We start from the raw sequence: 22,411 nt of genomic DNA on the forward strand, positions 1-22,411 counted from the left end.
GCTGGCAGCTTCATGCAAACTAGGGGCCAGTGGAGGAGCAAATACAAATCGAAGCGCGATGATTTCCGAAAAACAAGAAGAAGAAGAATTTGAGGAAAACAATACATATAAAAAACACACACAGAGTAATCCTGGGGATTTTAAAATCTGAATCAATTAATTCTTAGTTTTAGCTTTTACCTTTCTGAAGTCACAGGTAAAACATTTGTTTGTCATTAGCATATTCACTCCACACGCTGCTGTAGAAACAGTCATTCCACTAAGGTAGGGGTGGAGCCCATAAATTATGAACTTTTAACTGGATTTTCTTCAGTTTTACAGCTTTTGCTAAATTCATACTACATCAAAGTAATTAAGTAATAGAGGAACAATTAAATCACTGAAAAGTTCCTGTAGAAATTTGTTTGGTCATTGAGCAACTAAATTAATTTTTTCAACTTATTTTCTTTATTTTTTCCAAAGAATCATGCTGACACATTTAATTATTTTTAAATTTGCTTTTAAGTATTTCTATTTTTAATTATTTCTTTATTGTGTAGACAAATCAATACATACTGTTGAAATCACTTTTTTTTTCTTATATTAGGATATTTCAGGTATTGAATGTTCAGTTAAACTTCTTTACATTGAAGTAGAGAGAGTTTTACTGGTCTGACCCACTTAACATCACATGGGCTGTGTGTGGCCCACACTGAGATGAGTTTGATGTCCCTGCAGGATACCGTATACTGTTTTTAATGAGAGTGTTTGGGGGGTTGATAAAGACTTGCGACCTCAAATTAGTAACCAGACAAGACCTAGTTATGACTCTCTGACTCACCAGATCGGACTTAAGGGGACTTTCCTTTGGCAGACTCAAATAATGAAGTCTGCATATGTGCAGATAGTCCTAGAGAGCAAAGATTGCTCTAAATGCTCAGCTTCAAATATTTTGTTTCCTGCTTTTGTCTCTGTATGACGTCAAAGAGAGTGAATGTACTCCGTATGGTCATCTCATGCACACTGCTCTGTCTGTGAGCACAGATGCCCCACCCACCTGCTGTTTGCGAGGGGCAACCAATCCAAAGAAAGTTAAGTCATGCTAAAGTACCCGAGTGGAATCCAGTAAAAACAGGTGAAGCTGGAGATGACCGTGATTTAAATGATCAATGTGAACAAACTGGGCATTTTAGGAGCCCTGCATCGACTTTCAAGTACTCCTAAAGTCCAACTTCTGGCTATGCGATCGTCTGTCAACAATAATCAGCATCAGTTTTCAACTCCACTGTCACCCCAAACTCATCTCAGAGATATAAGTGACATGGCAGTGAAAATAAATCCTGACAGGAAGCTGCTCAGCTAAAACCTCGGGCAGGATTTGACTTCTTAGCTGAGAATGCTGCCAGCCCTGATAAGAGGACAGACGCAGAAGCTCTCAGCAGTATGCTGACCACGTGCAGCAGTGGGTTCAAGTTGGTGATGGAAAGTCGCTCAAATAATGCACTTTTATTTCCACAAGAAAGGACCGAAAGCCTCAGTGGGTCTGCTAAGTGAGTCATACTGTAGATGGATGTGAGCCGCCTTCAGGTGTACAGTGAATCACGACTGTGTTCTTAAGTATTTCATGTCTTCTCGCATCACCCCAGTGCACTAGTCCATCTAACCTGTGCAACCACACAGATCCTGAGCATCCTTTCGCAAAAAGCTTGCCTACATACAGTAACATCATAAAACACACTCACAAATCCACAGTTATTAACATGTGTACAGTTATCTACCTGATTGATAAAACACTTTATTTTCTCTAGCTGTGCATGTTGGAGAATAAACAGGGCAGCTGCTGCCACACAGTGGCTCATTAACTGCAGCACATCTTGCCGTTTGTCAGCGACTCCCACTCAAGCACACACACACACACACACACACACACACACACACACACACACACACAGAAACGCAGACGAGCCAGACTTCAATAAAGCAGCAGCACGTACATTACAAAATATATATATATTTTTATAGATCGTATGACAACAAAGCACTTTTTCATGGCACTTTGTGATCACCGTGACAACCTCTCAAGAGAGGACAAATGTGACACAGAGCAAGTCTGACGAGCAAACGTTCATAATGAGCAAAGAACAGCGTACAAAGAAAAGTGATGCACAAATACAGCTTCGCTACAGGCTACACACACCGACATCCACCACCGAAGGGGACACGACAATAGTTGTGTGAGGGGGAGTGCTGTTGCTGTGTGTGAGTGGTGCATGTGGAGGGAACAGTGGAAATAATCCCACTGTCTATAGTTACACATACAGTACTCGGGATGGCGTGTCACTGGCCCTGAATTGAATGTACAGACAGACACAGAGTGGGTAAACGCCCTCCAAACGTTGGCTTTATTCTATCTAACAGCAGTACAGATGTGAACAGATGGGATCATTTTAGCTACAATCTCATCGTGAGACTCAGACTCACTTAAAGATTTAAAAGACTGTAAGGCCAAAAAAGGATTCTGTTCACAGCCTGATATAACTGGGATTAAACAAGATCAGAGTTGTGCAGCAATGAAATGCTATATCCACGCTGGCAATCGCCGGCACCAGCGGTTGTTTAACCTGTTCATTCGTCCCATCCCTGCAGATGGATATAGCGTTTCAGTCCGCAACTTCTGACTGGTAGCTTTGATACAACTGTCACCACAAAAAAACCCACAAATATCTCTACACGTGACATAAAAGGTAGAAATTCACATTTCAAATAGGGGATGGCAACCAATCCAGATTCACTTTCATTCAGCCGAAAGCTCGGTGGAGCGAAGACGAGGACGTCTGCTTCTCAGGTTTTGGTGCAGGGATTGGCTTTCATAAGAGAGACCAGCCTTTTTTTTTTCTTTTCTTTTTTTTAAACTTTCCCTCCCTCCACATTTCTTTATCTGTATGTGTCTCTCGCTGCCAGATTATCAGCATCAGCTACGGGCCACAACAGCCAGTCTTGTGCTTCTGAGACTCGATGTAGTCGTGTATCTGGAACTTGGGCTCATTTGGCTGCTGCGTCGCTCTGTGCTTCAGCTCCCTGATAGAGAAAGAGAGAGATGCAGGAAGTTAGATGCAGAGGTGGCGGATGTGTGGGATGGAGCACAGACAGGCTGAGCAAATAAAGAATATGAGAAACGAAGAGAAACGTATCAGGATCTCTGTGTTCTGAGATTTTATCAGAATGCCTCAGGCGTGCTATCATTTAATCTGACATCCACTTAAGACTGCCATCACATCAGCATTACAAATCACCGGCATTAGTTTCATTTGCAGGTCTGGAAGCACACGTTATAAGCCGTCATTGCAGACTTCATGTGAACCTTTTGTAGATTTGCTTCCAGTCAGTAACTCATTAAAATACAGCAATCACACACTTATTATTTAGAGTCCAGAGGAAGCCTGACATGCAAAAAGTCTCATACTAATAATAATTATAGACAACAGGAGCAAACAACAAACAAAACAAAAACCAGTGGTTTGCAGTAGTTGAAGAGGAAGGCTTGATTGCATCAATTTAAAGTCTGAGACAGAGAAGAAAAAAACAACAACCACATAACCGAGAGGAGAACATCAGAGTAAACAACAGAGGTCAGGCGTATGCATGGAGCGGATAACAACCCTCATGTGAAATCTCACCGTTCATTATTCCACAAGCATGACCCGAGCTGAAGAGAATTCATTAGTTTGTTACCTTTGTGGACCGAGCACAAAAACATGCAGAATTTAGTGCAATTTATATTCAGTTCGTACTGCAAAGGGTTCTGTCTTTAAAAGGAGAATAGCTTTTGAAGTCTAACATACGAGATGTCATCAGCGATGATTTACCCTGCGACTTCATTTTTTATTCAGAAAAGAGAAGTAAGCCAAATGTTGATTGTGTTTGCAAGGCCAGCATTGGTCGTCCAGCTTTCATGGCCACTAATGATCCTCAACATCAAATCTGGGCCTGTTTTCTTTGTTTTCTTCTCTTTTCTTAGTTTTTGCAAGTTTGAGGTCGGTGGTGAAATTGACAAATAGGCTACTTCCAGGCAAGTGGTGGAAGTGGTGCAGAGGCACACAAGAAGGGGTATAGTTGCAAAATTTAAAGGTATGGTGTGTAAAATCTCACCACTAGATTTCAGTAAGTTCCAGATTGCAGTCAATTGAAGTCTGTTTTCTTACCCCTTCCAATTAAGTGCATATTCCTAGCTACGGTGGCCCCTGTGGGACAAACACCTCTGGCTGGTGTTTATCTGTAGTGAGTGTGTTTACCTCAGGTGTCAATATGCTGGGTGTCCACGTGCATTTACTCTGGTAGCTGTAAAACTTTGTGAAAGGGGTCTGATGCAAGCGAGTGAGTCACTAAAGCTCACTGCTGTCTGATGACAGCAAAACTGAGGTGAGTTTTTGAGGATATCCTGAACTTTTCTGTCTGTAGGCGTTTCTGTTAGCTGCTGTTAGCGAAACAGTCTTCGAAGTGGATCTAACAGTGTCGGCTTTGGACACCCTGACAGACGTTACACATTAATCAGTGTATATTTATGAATACAACATTCTCTTTGTTCCATTAAATAAGCTAAAAAATGACTCATTTTTTTATTTAGGTAATCAAAAGTGTTATCTACAGACTCCCCACATGGCAAAATGAATGAAACAGCTATGAGACCCAGAAATAAAATGTATGACTGATAAACTATAGCTACAAAAGTAAAAACTTTACAATAACTAGATCTACCTTTTTTGCTGATATGTATATTCTGTGCAGTGTCTTTTTAGTTTACTTTTTAGACTGAGTACAAGGTTGTTTTTTAAATAAACCTTTAGTCCATTCTGAGATCAGAATACAACACTAAATACACTAGAAGGCTAAAAGTGTATTGATGCTCAGATATCCTACCCATATGTGGCCATTAAAGATGTCATTCTAAAACTATGGACATTAATAAGCTATTACATGAGCATAGACTCTTCTGGGAATCGATCCCATTAGAGTTTATAAACTGGCTCAAAGGATTCAAATTCAGCCACAAATACCACTGTAGTCTATGATCCAGTTTATCCCAAAGCTACTGGATGAGGTTATGGTTAAACTCACCCCACAACGGCAGCATATTGTTTAAAAAATTAAATGTTGTGGGATTTCTTTTTCCCATATTGCAAACACCCTGTTCCAAAAAAGACAAAGAGCAGCAGACCAAAAGTATTCAAAACATGCATCTCATGCTCATAACTGCAACAGAACTCTGACTTGGTATGTCCAAAACTCCCCATCACCCATTTAATTTATTTGTTGGCTTTGCATTATTTTCTTCTTGGGTTAGGGTTAGTGATCAGTGATTATTTTAGTCAGATTATATTTTTCTTTTAACTGGAATTTAGGTGGAGTTTAGGCTTTTTTACGCATAGTGGGGGAAAATAAAACACAATTATAATATTAACATTAGCATTCGATCATACATCTCTTAAACCTGCATTATTTGCTCCTTTTAAGACTTGAGGATAGCCCGAAAAATTTAAAAAAGAATAACATAATTACCCTACTATGCTACCATGGCAACAAAACTGCCTGTTATCACATTAGGCAGACATATTGGTGCTTTACCTGGTAAGATGATGCTATGTGCATGCTGACAGCCAACTAAATCTTCAAAGCCACATTCTATAAAACCAAAAATTATCAGCTGACCTACACCGAAGTGGGTTCTTCGCTTCGGTCAACTAATTTCCATTACATAATGTAATCTCATCCATTGTGTACACATAGGTATTGATTACAGGAGGTTTAAAACTTACTTTCCTATAGCTTGAAAAGCCAGGTCCACATTGACTCCGGTCTTGGCACTGGTCTCCATGAATGGTACTCCATATTCCTGAGATGGAAAAAACATTAGAAGAGTAAAGACTCTCCTCTGCTGTGGAGAACATAACCACTTGAAAATGTCACGCATTACCTTGGCCAGCTTCTCCCCGTCCTCCGTCTTCACGACCCTCTCTGCAGCCATGTCTGACTGTAAGACAGCAAACGGAAAAACAAGTCATCACAGTGTAGGTGACGGGTCACAGATTCACCATGCCATCCGCTACATCTCGTCAGCCGGCACGTCCTGTCTCTTATCTGGCAGCCGGGCCGCCAGCTGGTGAGCCAGATCTCCTTCAGACTGGTGAAATGTCAGAATCTCCACCTCCAGCAGAAGACCGATGCCACCAGTCCTGCTGCTTTCACAGCAAACAATCTGAGCTGCTGCTACGTGACATCTAAGACCCTTGAGACGAGTGAGTTTTCTCTGAGCCACCAGAGGGAGCTTTTAGATATATTAGCAATGACTGCTGTTGCAGTGAGACAGGAAAATGTCTCTTTTCATCACCAGAAGCGCTTTGCAGGAAATATTCAATGCATCGGCCGCTTGAAGCAAAGCAACAGCAGTTTAGTGAGGCACTGTTTTTGGATGAATGTATCCTTAATAGTCATGATGATGGAATAACACCGGATGATGGATGAAAGCGACAAATTTGAAAACAGGCCGTCTCTGTGTGCACAGGTGTGCACATTAAAAGCACACAAATCAGAGGAGACACACAGCAACACGATCAGGACATCAATTTGTGCGCTTGTAAACGTTATGTTAAGAGATTAAGAGTTTGCATTCGTGCATGTGTGACAAAATGTGACAACGGCGTCTTAAAATTGTGCAAAGGACTTGTTATGCTCCTAATCTTTTATGTAACACTAAACGGAAGCTATGCTCACCTTGTTGCCGAGCAACATGATGACCACATCCTTCTGGGCATGCTCGTGTATTTCAGTCAGCCAAGCCTTCAAAAGTAGAAAAGATAGACAGTCAGAGGAGGAGGAGGATATTGGTCAATTAAAAAAAGAAGAAGAAGCAAACACCACCAGATGAAGCAAGCGCTCTGCTGTTCCTCCTGAGCAGTGCGTTATTACCACCCTCCAATCAATCATGGCGTCACTGAGTCACTCTTGTCCTTGAATGTTTTTATTGCTTTTCATTATTGAAACTGTGTAACCAAGCAAATGATAACATCTTGTCATTCTAAAGAGAGAAGACGCTACGGGCCCCCGCAGTACTTTGCATGTAAATAGAGTTTAACGTTCAGCTTGAGGGGGCTTGGGAGCAGGAAGTGAAAATAAACACAGAGCAGAGAGGAGCAATGAGAGGCAGAGGCAGCGAAAGCACTAGGGGGAAAGTAATCTGAGAAAGTCTTACCCTGATGTTGTCAAATGATGGCTTGCTGGTGATATCATAAAGCAGGAGTAACGCTGTGAGAAAGGAAACATTTAAAAAAGGGCTACTCTTTCATAGGTGAACACACACACTGCTTTGCTTCATTACCTACTCTAGACCTTCCCCCACACGGAGAGCATGAGGAAGTAAAATACATAAAAATGCAAAGGTTACCTTGGGCATCTCTGTAGTAGGCGTGCGTTACACTGCGGAATCTCTCTTGGCCGGCTGTATCCCAGATCTGGGTAACAAAGCACACAGATACATGGTATGCAAACACTGGTGTGCATCCTGATCCACCCTCACGAAATACAAGACAGCTTGTTGTCAGCAGCACGCACTGCGAGCGATAATACCTCTCCACAAAGCTCTAACGCAGTAAAGCGTGAAGATTTGATTCAAATCCAGAATCTGAGTAGTTGAAGTTAGAAGTTAAAGCTTGCTGATAAAGCTAAACTTTGTATTTTTGTAGCTTTTTGCTCACTGGTCACTTCATTAGGTACACCTTGCTATTACCGGATTGGACCCTCAGATCTGCCTCAATTCATGAAGGTGCTGCAAATATTCCTCAGAAGTTTGGATTCATGTTGACATGATAGCATCACACAGTTGCTGCAGATTTGTCGGCTGCATGTCATTGATGTGAGTCTCCCCTTCCACCACATCCCAAAGGTGCTCGGTTGGATTGAGATCTGGTGATTGTGGAGGCCGCTGCACTACAGTCCAGCCCATCTGGCACCAACAAACATACCACGTTCAAAGTCACTTTTAAGCACCTATCTTCCACATTCTGATGCTCGATTTGAGCATGTCGCCCTAACCAACTCTACATGCCTAAATGTTGCTGCCATGTGATTGGATGATTACATATTTGCGTTACAAGAGCAGCTGAACAGGTGTACCTAATGAAGCGGCCCGGGAATATAATTATAATAAATGACCAGCTTGGCCATTTAGCTCATTGTCTTGCAAAATTACTGGCTCTAGTAGAGAAACTGCTAAATTAGTTGGCCTAGTGTAGCAGCTGTTTTCTTGAATACATCCTTAAATAAATCCTGCATTTTTACTATATTTGACTATATTCTAGGCATTTCTCAGCATTTAGTTCAATATCAAATGAAAATAATTTAGTTGTTTGTATATAGACATGTGGTGTTTCTGTTAATTCAGCATGTTGGCAGGTTGTAGGGCTGCTTCTGAACTTCCTGAGCTACTATGTAGGTTAAAATATAATATTAAGCTATATGCTTTTTTTAAAAACCCCAGTGTTTCCAAAACACAAATCAAAGAGCGAAGCACGTCACAAATGATTTGTAATGTCAAATAAATGGTATGAGGAAATGTTGAATACATCCTATCCACCTGCTGCAATTCATCCAGCCCCTTTGAAGTCTCTGAACCTTTCTGAGACTTTAGATTTTCTGCTGTAACTCATTACGTCTATTTTGGGATTAATCACAGGATTTTTTTCCCCTAATGTATAATGCTTGCAAAAGAAGAGAGGCTAAGATAGCAGAGGCGTCTAAATCTGTTGCCTCCCACTCAGTGTTGAATGAACAGGTCATAATGATAGACTGCCATGTTTTGGGGGACTGTGTGCCAACAGCATGCTGCCGGAATAAAACCCCAAATCCCTTTTTACTAACACAATATCTTTAACTGGATATCTTTAACAGTGGTTAAAATCACAGATTTCATTTAAATGGAGAAATCACTTTTTCTTTTCCAGGTAAGTTTGGATTCTCTATCATCTCCCACCCTGGATGAACTGAGGTGAACCTAAAGCTGAGGCCATTAAAGCTGCTTGAGGGATGAAAGAGGAGCTGTCATGCGATGAGGTGAAATGCAGGCAGACATCAACAAGGTGCAACGCTCTCACCTGTAGCTTGACTTTCAGGTTGTCGACATCCACCACTTTATTCTAAGAAAACAAGGAGAGTCTGCGTGAGACAAGTCACCATATGTTTAGAGACTGGAGTGCTGCGGAAATGGCACAGAAATGAATGACGAACATCACAGCGGACCAAAAAAGCTCATGGACTCAGCGTGTGACAAAAAGAAACAAGGCGACTAAAAGTGGATTTGAATGCTGGCAGGGAAAGTAATTTGCAACACCCACACAACAGCGAGGTCTTTGGGATAAGAGACTTAATTACACAACAGTGAGAAAGAGGACTGGCAGCAGAACAACGGACTCCCCCGTTAATTTCCTGCCGCCCTGTAGGGGTGCCCTCTGATTTCCTGTTTTTAAAAAAGAAAAGAAAAGATCTGTCTAAAATAGTTTAGGCGACCCGGCTAAAAAAAATAGTGCTGTGATTAAGATGCTGCAAATTTTGGTACTGATCCGATAACGAGTAAATACAGGGCCATTATTGCAGATACCAGTTCCAGTATCGATACTTTTAACCCATAAAGACAGGAGGTGAGAGCAGCGTGTCATGATTTATGACATCAGTCTGGGAACACATTTTAATGAACGCTAATGAGTTTTGTTTTCCACAATAATAGATTGATACAACAAAACACACATTTTACACTTTCATCTATGTGAAATCTGTGAATATAGTGCATGCTTGAAGTTGGAGGTTTATATATATATATATATATATATATATATATAAATTAATTATTTAAATAAAATTCAGAGGTTTTAATACTGAACTGAGGCTAGAAACAAAATATGGATATATCGATCCGGTTGCACTAGTATCGATCCAATACCAGTACCAACATTCGTATCGATACTATCGATGTTTGGATGATCTGGCCACCTTCGCTAAAACAAACAACAACAAAAAAAGACTACAGATTTTTGAAATCTGTAGAAAATCTGTTGAAAACAGATTTTTGGGAAGGGTGCAAAAGAGGAGCAAACAACAAGAGTTCTGCAGTGCGTTGCATCATGGGGGTAAAGGGAGAGTTTGAGGGGGGTTTTCATGCCACCGTGACCTGCAGGACGAAACCAGGTCATATGCATATTTCAAGCATGTACTGCAAAAACCACCACGACACGAAGGAAGTATGACTCGCGAGTGCACTTCCTTAATCAGTCTGAAACTTCATATCAGTGACAGGTCATCTCAAACGCTCCCTGCCTTTCCTGCAAAAGCACGGAAGTACGCACGTCAAAAAGAAAAAGAAAAAAGACAGAAAAACATAACACAAACGCCGCACAGAAACACAAATAACGAAACCTCTATGACGTGTGCAAGGCTGTCACTGGCAGCAACGAGCTGCCACCTGCTGAATCGTCTGCTTTTGGCGGAATGGACATGGTTCAACCCCTGCATTAGTTGCCATGGGTTTCCATTTTCTCCCCCCCACAAAATTATGACGTGAGAGGAGCCCGCATGCTGAGTAACTGCTACAAGGAAGCATGCCGAAAATAGACCGGCCATGTTACAAGCTACAACAACACACTGCCTGTCTGCCTGTGCATGCGTATGAGACAACCTTTTCACCTTTCTCCCAAATGTGACAGCAAAAGGTGACTCTCTGCCAGGCCCTCAGTCTGACACTACAAACGAATGCAAGTGTTGATCGGTGTTGATGCATTTTATGAATTGGCTGCAGCACTTGTTGCTGAGCGAGGGGAGGCAGAGTGAGAGATGCTGATGCGTCGTGTACCTGTCAGACATCCATTACGCTCCTTCGTGTCTGCACCTCCATCCAGAGAAGACAATACATCACTTTGGCTAATGCAGCACAATTTCCTCCTCGAACCACCCCCACCCACCTACCCATCCAACCCCCTACTTGACTTGCCATTAGTGAGAGTGCTTTGCTCTGATTGGAGGATAACTCGGATGCTGAGGGTGAGCCTGTCCACTCGGTCCGAGCAGCACATTTGCCCGTTTGCATCAAATCCAGCACTGTGTGGGTTGTGTGTGTGTGCGCGCACACGAGGTGTGTGTGAATAAGAGCTCGTCTGTCAGCATGGTGACTCCTCCAGGACTGAGCTGAGCTGCAGCCAATCTTTCCAGGAGACAGGGACGTGGGCAGGCATCTGCCAAGACATTTATGAAGCAGTCCGCAGCCTAACAGCACAAGAGGTCTGTGAACTCCACTGATATTTTTTTGTACATTTGGTGCTATCAACGCAGAATGACGAAGTGTTCCTCGCAGAAACTGCAGGGTGATAATTGGGTCGATGTCGCTCGTTAACAGACAGATTACTGTTGTTTTTGTTGCTTTGCGGATAGTATTAGGTTGTTTTTGCACACGTAAGTTATTGCTTCATATGATTAACAAGAATACTGACACACACACACACACACACACACACACCCACACACACACGGAAAGGCTCATAGAGAAATTGAGCATCATTATGGTTTATTGGGTGACTTCTACAGAATCTCTCTCACCCTAAAGTCTATTCCAACGGTGGCTATAAAGTTGCCTCCCAGAAATGCCCCATCTTTGAAGCGCACCAAGAGGCATGTCTTCCCCACGGCCGAATCTCCCAGCAACATCACCTAGAGCAAACCCACCACCAAAGAAGAAGAAGAGGGGACAACAGGTTACAGCTGATCAAAACAAACAAACAAAACAAAAACCCATTGACACAAAAATAAACCGACAGATGTGCGTTGCATTAAACACACTGCATGAACATTTCACAGCTGGAATCATACAGTTTGACACCCACGACCACGCTGTGCAGTATATCATGTATCAAGCCACAGTACACTACAGTGTTGACTTAGCCGCCACCAGGATGTGACACTTTGCAAGTACTGGGGGGGGGGTTAAGATGTGATCAGCCAACTCTGTAATTTTACTCTCGTCATTTTTTTTTTCATTTTCTTTCCAGCAGGCACCCCTTTCCAATCAATATAATTACAACAACGGGGGTGCGTAATTGTACAATCAATCCAGCAGCATGAAGGTGAAAATATTACGCATTGCTTACACCGAGTCATGGCTGCTTCAATAAAAGAAAAAGCACGCCATGCAAATGCGCACGGGCTAACAGAGTTGCACTTGAATGCAAGTTTTGCTGCCGTCTCTGTGAGTTGATGGAACAGTGTGAAAAACCTGGGCGGCTCTCATTCAGCAGAAGCTGTGAGGAGCAACAAGTACACCCTCTGCAAACATCTGGGCGGACGAGGATTTAGAGCCTCCTCAAAGAAAGGCTTATTCAGCACCAAACCGGGTGGATGACTTGTCTGCTATGCTGTCATTATGCAAACTGTAAAAAAAATAATGGCCTGCTAAAAGGCAGAGCCTTCAGATTGCATTTCTTTTCTCTCTCTCGCTTGTGATCACCAGTGAGCGCTGCACATGTGAAAAGTCAATAGTCGTGTCGCTGCTGCTGAAGGTACACCCAGCTGTCACAGTGCAATAAATGTACACACCTGTTCCAACTGTAGCACCACAAAAAAGGCAAAACAAGCCCCCCCGAACACAGACACAACAAGACGGAAATACACACCTTGAAGGCAATATCGTAATACTCGTTAATAGACGCGCATCTCTCCAAGACATATTTTGATGTGCCGTTTTTTGCCTGCTTCTCCGTCAACGATGCCTTTCTCGTGGACATCGCAGTGCCAAGGGAAAGAGCGCAGGCTAAAGAGCCTTCCCCCCTTCCAAAATTAAAAATTAAAAACCCCAAACAGTTCCGATCTCCGAAGGTGTCCAAGAAAACAAAACAAAAACAAAAAAACAGGAAGAAAGACGCGCAAAGAGCCTCCAGCGAGATCTCCGCCAACTCAGTCCCAGTGTCCGCCAACCTCCACCTCTGCTCGCATACTGCGTGTGGCCACGAAAGGATCACCTTCCCAAGTGAAGAAAGGAGGAGAAAAAAATCACACCTCAACTCGCGCACTGTGAGAAGACGCGGAAGAAGACGGTCAAAACTTAAACATCAGCTGCAGCGGCGCCATCCAGCAGTCAAGGAGAAGGCAGTGATGACAAGCAGGCGGAAACATTAGTGTGATTGTTCAGAGCAGAGCGGTGCATCGTGGCGTGGGCAGATCATTAACTGAGCAGCTATGCGAGGACGTCGACGGCGGCTCCGCGGACGATGGTGTGTCTTTCACGCTGACATTGGAGCCGCGGGGGTCAGACGCGCTGACGGCTGACTCATCTGCCACAGGTGGTGGTGCTCGATCGAGAGGATCACCCCCCCCCCCCCCCCCCCGCCACACCCCACTCCATCCACACGCACACGCACAGGTGAGAGGTGGACGGACTACTAGTTTAAAGATCCACAAATCATACTTGGCTGTTCATTTACACCACCATCAACATCCCTGCGCACACACCAAAACCTAATATGTGCCCAATTTTTACAAACATCTTTTTTTGTTATCCTGGGACATTCTATCGAGTCTTGTTAAACTGGTTTGAGTCTTTTGTTATTCTTGCGCCTTCTTGATCGACCAGTTGTCCTCCCAGTTTCCAGCTACAGCAGCAGACAGTGTTTGTCTCCACCTGCCGTTCGGAGAGGAGACTCTCCGCGCTCAGACGGGACTAAAGGCGGCACGGTCACAGATCATTTATGTTACGTAACTGACATGCGATCTGCCGCTCACACATATGAGCTCATGAGTCCCCGTCAGCGGCAGCAGCGTCTCCCCCTCTTGCATTAACATAATGAGAAAACATGGAGCTGGGCATGTCGTGGTTTTGTAGTTGGCATCCTAGCCGTCTGTGTCCGCATTTGTTTCCTGTTTTACTTCCGAGTTTCTTTTTAAAATGGAGATTTAATTCATTTTTGGGGGGGAAGCGACCCCAATCTTCGTGGCTGCGTGTGATCCTTTGTTAAATCATGAGTTAACTGTGGTTAACCACATTGTTTTTTCTTGGAGAGCTGAAAGCCACACCCAGGCCTGATTACTGCCAGACATGTTGGATAAAGAAATCAATGAAACAGAAGCTGTCTGACAAACTGAAGCAGGCTAAAAGATTTCAAAACGCAATATGTCTGTCTGGTTTGTCAGTCATCCAGGTCACAGGACTCTAACGAGCTTGGAAAGAAAAGCAAAAAGTCCAGTCACTTTCCTTTCCAGGCTCCTTAGATGATGCAACAGATTTCTAAAAAGAACAGCTGAAAAACAAAGTCACTGACATGTATCAGTCTGTAAAGGGTTACAAAGATATTTCTAAGGCTGTGGGACTCCAGTGAACCACAAAGGGGGAAAACTTATATTGAATCTTCCCATAAATTTCTTGCCAACAAAAACGGACTGCAGGAGCGCATCAGCGATTCATTCAGGTCACAAAGAACCCAGAACAACATCTAAAGAACTGCAGGCCTCATTTGCCTCAGTTAAATTCAGAGTTCATGATTCAACAATACAAAAGCGACTGGGATCTATGGAGAAAACCACTGCTGACCAAAAAAACACAAAGTTAAACAACTTGTTGCAAATGTTGGAACAATGAATTCTGCTCTCTACTAGAAAATCCTGAAGGATATTTTCTGACCATGAGTTTGTCCCCTGAAGCTGAAAGGCCCTTGAGTTCTGGAGCAAGACAATGATGTCTTAAATGTCTTAAAATGTCTTAAAAACATCAAAATTAAGCTTTTGGATTGGCCTAGTCAAAGTCATGACCTTAAATAGGCTGTTCGTGCTTGAAAACCCTCCAGTGTGGCTGAATTAAAACAAATCTGGGCCAAAATTCCTTCTATTGTGTGAAAGATTCACTGTCAGTTATCACAAACACTTGATTGCAGTTCTTGCTACTAAGAGTGGCACAGCCAGTTATTAGGTTTAGAGGGCAATTACTTTTTCACACAAGGCCAGGTAAGTTTGGATAACTTTTTTTTCCCCTCCACCAATTAAATCATTAAAAAAAAAAACTTGTTTGATGATCTGAAACATTTAAGTTTGGCAAATGTACAAAAAAAGCTAAGAAATCAGGTAGGTGGCAAATACTTTCACAGCTCTGTGCAAGTCTTCTTTTTTTTTTTTTACCTCGTGCCACTTTTGTCGTGTTGCTTTATTTGCTCAGTTATAGTAATTTAAATCAAACCTGCACAGTTCTCATCAAAGAACTCGCGTCTCTCACTCTCAACAAATTACTCCACGTGGAAAAAACACTCACTAACTGACATGACGGAGCCGTGTCAGAGCAGCACGTTGGAGGTGCAGCTGAGGAAAATGAGTCAATTTAACATTTCAGATCGTATCAGATAAACTGTCAGTTACCAGTTCCTGCGTGCCCGTTTTCCCCCCCGGTTCACTGCTTTACGGCTTATGAAGAGAAGACATGTCTAAAATATCTGAACGCAGAGACTGAAAAAGCTTTAAATCTCAATTTGTTCCGGCCAGCTCAGCACAACTGCCTGAATTTCCACCTTGCTGATCATCTCAGCCAGGTCCTTTCAAAGTGTCGCCTGCAGACACCCAATGAAAGGCACTTTTTGCACACCCTGTCTCACCCCTGACTTTAATCCAGCACACTTACGCTTCCAGGAGATTTATTTATTTATCTATTTATTTTTGTAGTGCATCTTTCTGCAGGGCGTTTGAACCTTAGATCATACATTTCTGCAAACTTATGCAAATGTGCAATGCCAAAGCCAGTTTTCTACTTTCCCGCAGATTTTCCCCCTCCTTTGCGCTGCACTAATGGCAATGACACAAAGCCAAAGTTATCATCAGTGTGGCAACAAGGGGGAAAAAATCCACCAGACTAAGCCATGCATGCCTCCTGTTTGTCTCTTTTGGCCTTCACTTGTCACCCAGCCTGACCCTCAGCCACGAAAAAAAAAAAAAAAAAAAAAAATGTCACAAAGCATCAAATCAGTCTTGTTGGAAGCATCTTTGCAACAAACATCCAGCAGCAAATAGCCTGCACGCCTCAGCATCCATCGCTTGTGCTCTCCTGATAGTAATTTCAATTGTAGCATTGGCATCATTGACTATAATCCTTAACCCCTGCAGTGTGGTAAGGATTATAATGAATGCAGTGATAAAATGCAACATTGGTGCACTGGAGAAGCGCCGCTGATTCACGTCGCACTTCACTGACACATACCGAAGGAGTCAAACACTCCCCAGCACCCAAACAGAGAAGATTTGCTTCGCAGCAAATGTCACGACTTTAGTGCAAACAGCCCATCACGGTGACATCTCCCTCAACACTCGGGTGAAGTCAGCGGCTTAATGAGGTGGGAGGAGGAGGGAGAGAAAGCATACACATATATACACACACACAGACACACGGGCGAGCAAGGCAGAAGTATGAGTGAGCCAGAACAAAGAGTGGGTGGGGTGAGCGGTGGACATGAAAAGTGGACTCACCGTGAAGCCGATGCCCACGGTGGAGGTGAAGGACCCTGCGATGAACTTGCCCTGGTCAAACTGAACCAGCAGGGAGGTCTTGCCCACTCCGCTGTCCCCCACCAGGATGGTCTGCAGACAGATTTACAGAGAAACAGAGGCAACATCATGCAGGCTTCAGCGCTGCAGCTTCTACTTGTCGCCCGAGGCCCTGCGCTGTGTGGGCACAGGCGGTGTAGGACAATGCGTGTGTTCATAGGCTGCTCAGTGTGGAGCTCTGTGCTCCATGATGCTGTGTGACAGCCGGAGCTGGGAGTCAATAACAGCAAAAAGAGGGAAGCACAATGGACACCGGTGAAGCAGGAATGTAATCGGGTTATGTGTGCGAGATCCGTGCTCACGTCTCAGACTGATGCCTCACATCTGCTCCTGTACCCTTATGGTGCCACTATCTCTCTGTTACTCCCATTTTTCTCTTAGACATCACAGATTCACTTCAGTTCTAACTGTTAACCTAAGTACAGCTCATCAAAGTAAAGAGCTTTGGATACAGAGGTGTTAACCAACAGGTAACACTTTATAATACAGCCCGTGACTAAAGGTGTAATTACCCTGTAATTACATGGTATTTTAGTGTCTTTTATTTGAAACTACAATATAATTATATTTACCTACAAATACTTACAGGTAGCTACACTAGAATAAAGGGGTAAAAGGTCAGGTGTTTACATGAAATAAAGAAATGACTATGCTGTGAGTACATTTTAGTTGTGTATAACTCATTTTAAGTAGTGTGCAATGTGCCAAAATAATTTGATTAACTTTAAGTATTGCATACCTACGGAAATTTCACAGGAAACAAACTATTCTTTCAGTAAAGTGTTGAATAATATATTAATTTTGTGGAAAAATAAAGTGTATTTCCCCATCTTACATTGTAACTACACTGTACTTTTCAGGGTGCAGGTCATATTATGGAGTGGCTTAACTTTGGCTCTCTAATAGGTCACACACATTTATTTTCACTTTAAGCTGGTCAGGGAGAACAGTCTTCGTCACATTTGTAGTATACATAAAAGGACTGTTGAGTAATAAAACATCGATCACGTACATTAACCTAACGGATATTCAGGTGAGATGAATGCACTTCATAATACAGCCCGTGCCCTGAAAAGTACAGCATATTTAGGATGTAAGATGGGGAAATAATTTGGTTTTCTTGCAAAATTACCATGAAATTGCACTTAAATGTACTCACAGCATAGTAATATCTTTTTGTGTAAAAGCCAGACTTGTTATCCCCTTATTCTAATTCATCTAACTTTAAGTATTTGTAGGTAAATATAATTACATCATAATTTCAAATAAAATACGTTGAAATTTCTTGTGTTCATGCGCCGCTTTATAAAGTGTCACCAACTAATTTTAGTTCAGGCAAGTTACAGTTTAGCAAAACAACTTCTTAGCATCAGGTTAGGATATCTTAAAAATAAGTGGAATCTATTAATTTTCTTCTGCTTTTCCAAATTAGAGTTTGGAGTCTATCCCAGCTAACCTGTCCATCACAGGGATTACACAAACAGACAACCATCCATTCAAACTGCATACAGAAAGGCCCCAGGCTGGATTTGAACCCAGGACTCAACATCAATTATCCCCCCCCCCACTGCATCGTGTTACATATGCATTACAGATTACAGTGGATCTATAGAAACACCACAAAAATGTCACATGTGGAGGTTTTAAATCTAAATATATTCTAAGGGTCTGGGCAGCAGAGTCATCATAGTTTTGTATTTTTTCATATTTTTGAACTTTTATTTCATATTGACCTGCTAGTTTTAGTTCGGTTTAGTTTCAGTTATTTTTTGATTGTTTGTTTTAGTTCATTGGTTCAAAATCTTTAGTTTTAGTTTAGTTTTTATTACCTTCAGTGTGAGTTCTAGTCTTTTTAGGTGTTGTTGTATATTGTAAATCATACTAGAGGTAAGATTTATTAAAATCAGTGCAGGTATTACAATAAAAACACATATTTTAAAAGCAGTGGACTCACAAGCTGTAATATAAATATGTTTTTATTTATAAAATCTTGTTTCCCATTTAGTTTCAGTTTAGTTTTAGTTAACTATAACAACCTTGATGTGTAATACTACCATCATCTCACCAGGAAGATACAGCAGGTAAAATAAGAACTGAACACGTCAGCGGTTTTCTAAGTAAATCTATTTCTAAAGCTGCCGTTGAAATGAAATTCTCACAGTCTTAACAACCCATCCAATCCACGCATGCAAAGAAATCAAACCACAGATGTCCATAAATTATGTGTAATAGTTTGCTCTTTTAAATTTTACTATTTCTTTGCAACATAATGTTGATTTAAAAAAAAATATGCTTCGGCAGCAGTTTCACCAGAAGCTCAGGTGGGAAGCACAACTCGTTAACACAGTAGTGATTCCCAAAGAGAGAGCCAGCGCCCCCTGATGGCCTTCCAAGGTACTGCAGGTGAGCCAACGTAATCTCTCTTGTAATTTGATTAGAGTGAAGATTTAATATTTGGGTGGAAGGATTTTCAGGGTGTTGGCTTTGAGAATAGCTAAATTACCACATTAGGGTCCTACAGGGGACACGTTTGGAACAAAAACATTTTGGTGGTAATACTGCAGTTTTACTTGATTTGTTATTTTACTGCCAGCTTAATTTAACTGAAAAGATCTCACACAAACATACTTTAAGATGTCATGCAGGTGTGAAATGTTCTTGTACACGTTTCAGACCGAGAATTTGACGCACGCACAAAAGCAAGACGCAGCGCCACAGAAACGGCCGCTGGCTCTGTTTGCTGAGGGTCATCCATCACCCCAGCTGCCATCTGACTTGCCACCGCAGCTCTGGCAACAACTGGCCTTGTCGCCATGGTTATTGTCTCCCTGGCTTCTAGAGTACCCAGCCTTGAGGTCCTTGGCAGCAGATGCTTGCCTTCTTTATTGACATTACTCACCCCACCGCCTCTCCATACACAGAAGTCCTCCTCACCCTCCTCCTCCTCCAGCAGGCCAGACTCCACCGCCTGCTTCTTATCTGCAGTGTCAAGGAGCTCAGATAGAGTGCAGCGTGACAGCAGGCAGCCTCTGTACTCCTCACTTTAAACACCGATATTCATGTTCTGCACATTCAATTTGCTTCCCACATTAAAAATCTAACAAGGTGACATGCAAGCCGAACATCTGAGGCTACGTGGCTCCCTCGCTCTCCAGCGTGCTTCCTTTTGATGGAAACTCCGGAGCAGGATGCTTTTAGTCTGCAATAGCAGATATAACATAAAGTGTTTGCTTGCATCCCTTTCAAAGAGAGAGCAGGTATGAGCACCTGAAGTAGAAACAATGCAGACCAGGTTAGATGTAGTGTGCGGCCCCCTCGGAAACCATCAGATTACTATTTCATACCACCTACATGAAATTTTGATGTCAGCATGCTGGCAGCATTTTCAGGACTGACGCTGGAGACGAGAGCAGCCATGAAACAGAAGTCAAAGCACAGGAGACTGGTGGTGTGGATGTTATAAAGCGGGAGGTGGGGGGGTAACTACAGCTTTTTCAGAGACCTGTCTGAACCCTGACACTGAGGAGACCCAGGACAGCTTTAGAGGCCAGCAGAATCCCACATACGTTTCGGCATATTTGGTGCTTTTGCCGGAGCCAAATTTGACATTTTGTCAAACTAGTTGTGACAGCGTTGCTACACTGCAGAGGTCTTTCCATGATGAGATTAAAATTCGAGCTCAAACTGAACATCCAAAAGAGAGAGCACATCACCCCACGTTCCTTCTGGTAAAACGCTGAAAAGACTGCAGGTTTTTGCTTTTACAGTGCATATTTTATTTTCTACTTTCTCGCCAAAGCAGTTTCTTGTCACACGTTTTCATGTAGGACTTCAACATTTACTGGATATTTAAAGAGTTGAGAGCCAACTGGCTCAGTGCAGCCTGCAAACAAAATTGGAACAATCAGTATGTAGTATGTGCTGGGGCTGCTGGCAGGCTAGAACTCGGCAAAACAGCAAATGCATCCATGAATTCAATTAGTGAGGAAGCAGGAGCTTGTTCTTGGCTTACCATAATAAATACTTGTTTCACACATATCCAGTAATGGAATTACGGAGCATTCAGAGCGATTAAACCATTAGACTATCTGCAAGAAATGCCCACAATCGGAGACAATAAACAGGATTTCACTTGCTTTGTCTTTAGTTAAAACTGTGCAGCTCCTGTGATTGTGACAAAGTCCAGAAGTTATCCTGCTGACTAACGCGAAATTGGTGGTGAACATTAAGTGATGTGCTCTTTACAGTTCTTAGACAGCGCTTTTAGTTTTTTAATTTTATCCAACATGTCGCATTCATCCATTCACACTCATAAATCATGACACACTGCACTCCCATAACCCCCTAGTACTACAGGGAGGTTATATTGGGTGGCATTAGATCACTGAGCTATTAGATTATTGTTGGGTACAGATGTTTCCAGAAAATGACACAGAAGGAGTCACTGTGGAAAGAATAGTTAATTATTTAAAAAAGCACATCCTTTTGAAAGTTAATTTAAAAGTAAATTAAGATTTTATATTTTTTTCTGTGGTAATCTGTAATTTCACTTTGTATATTGTTAGTTTCCCGCATCATTTTTAATATAGTTACATAAATACCTTGTGTGTTAGTTCTTCATTATAAGGGTAGGTGATGGCCGTGGGCGTCTGTCCATCCTCTGTGGATGACATGTACGCGCTGTCCGAGGAAACCATCTTCCACCGCTCATTCATCCTGTGCGTATCCCAGCTGTCGTCCATCCACTTTCTATTAAATAGTAATTATCAGCTCCTAACCAAAAAGCAGGTGAAGTCCTAGAGGTGAACTAAACGTTTATGCTTCCTCTCCATCCTTTTTATCGCCCTGTCTTAATTCCTCCACCCCACCTTCTCTGCATGTCTCCTTCACCCCTGGATGGTTTATATCACCATGCTACGATGTATAATTATGTTGAAACTAAATATTTAAAAGAAGGAGTTTTGGTCAGAGATGATAACGGAAGTGTAGCTTATACAGTATTCATGATGCAAGTCATGTTGAGCTTTTTAACAAGGAAGGGAAAAGGAAGTGTTCAGCGCCCCGGAGAGAGAGCCTCATAAATATCTCCCATCGTGTTCTTGTAAGAGGGAAAACCCCTCGAAATGTAGCGGAAAGGTTCATTTAAGACTTTCAAATAAGAAGCATTTCCTCTCTATTTCCACCTGATTCAAAGGCATGTTAAGAATGAAAATAAGGAAACATCTTAATTTTTTTTTTTTTTCGTTTTATTGAGTCAGTCAGATCTGTCCTATGAGCTTTTTCCAGATAAGAGCTCTGGATGACTCACCAGCCGGGCTGCTGCATATCACAGCGGCACGGAGGGAGACCTCAACTTCCCACCCACCAAAAACAATAAAGGTCTGTATCAAATGATGCTGAACAGCTGGACAAATGTAACACGATTGGAGAGCAGCTCTAATAGTTTAGAGTGCTGAGAGATAAACAGACAACAAACATAATTCCTCCCAAACAGGATAGAAAAATAACATCTGTCACACCCATTCATCTGCTCCCTTATCCCAATAAAACTGGGGCTTCACTGAAGCAACTGTACTGATCGAGGTAAACAAGGTCACTTAAAACTCACACGGTGGCCAACTGTTACTTAACAAACACGTAACGTTGGAGTAAAAAAGAAATCAAACAAACCAAATCACAGACATGGGTTTCACTATCATCTGAAAAGGCATTGATTGCACATCTGTGGAAGCTTTCATCCCGTAGTAAACAATTCAGCTTTGTGACATAAAGGCATCTTAGAGTCTCGATCACACTGAAACAAATGGACGATACACTCGTGACCACTCTG

The 22,411-nt window shown here is 42.3% G+C and overlaps 1 protein-coding gene across 3 annotated transcripts; it reads right to left on the reverse strand.

The window, feature by feature from the left end:
• Positions 1–1,970: 1,970 nt before the first annotated feature.
• Positions 1,971–21,479, reverse strand: LOC113021024 (ras-related protein Rab-37). 3 transcript variants are annotated; one of them, XM_080300405.1, is made up of 9 exons: positions 21,183–21,479; positions 16,504–16,614; positions 9,123–9,164; positions 7,418–7,484; positions 7,226–7,278; positions 6,748–6,813; positions 5,951–6,007; positions 5,793–5,869; positions 1,971–3,057 (listed from the first exon to the last, which is right to left on the reverse strand). In XM_080300405.1, exons 1-9 carry the CDS (start codon positions 21,321–21,323, stop codon positions 2,955–2,957), a joined length of 717 nt encoding a protein of 238 aa, XP_080156531.1. In that variant the 5' UTR covers positions 21,324–21,479; the 3' UTR covers positions 1,971–2,954. The 3 variants fall into 3 exon arrangements, with proteins under 3 accessions (XP_080156531.1, XP_026021194.1, XP_080156532.1); XM_026165409.2 differs by lacking the exons at positions 16,504–16,614; positions 21,183–21,479 and adding exons at positions 11,611–11,721; positions 12,681–13,387; XM_080300406.1 differs by lacking the exons at positions 16,504–16,614; positions 21,183–21,479 and adding an exon at positions 12,681–12,996.
• Positions 21,480–22,411: the final 932 nt, after the last annotated feature.

This window comes from Astatotilapia calliptera, chromosome 4 (genome assembly GCF_964374335.1).
Source record: "Astatotilapia calliptera chromosome 4, fAstCal68.1, whole genome shotgun sequence".
In the NCBI taxonomy this organism is placed as follows: Eukaryota; Metazoa; Chordata; class Actinopteri; order Cichliformes; family Cichlidae; genus Astatotilapia; species Astatotilapia calliptera.

What these genes read in the sequence shown, in the direction of transcription:
- LOC113021024 (XM_080300405.1), bottom strand. Translation starts at nt 21,323, where the DNA reads ATGGACGACAGCTGGGATACGCACAGGATGAATGAGCGGTGGAAGATG. An exon ending in CCGTGGGCATCGGCTTCACG is followed by an intron (nt 9,165 to 16,503) that starts GTGAGTCCACTT and finishes TTGTTTTCTTAG; the next exon opens with AATAAAGTGGTGGATGTCGA. An exon ending in CATCATTTGACAACATCAGG is followed by an intron (nt 6,814 to 7,225) that starts GTAAGACTTTCT and finishes CTACTTTTGAAG; the next exon opens with GCTTGGCTGACTGAAATACA.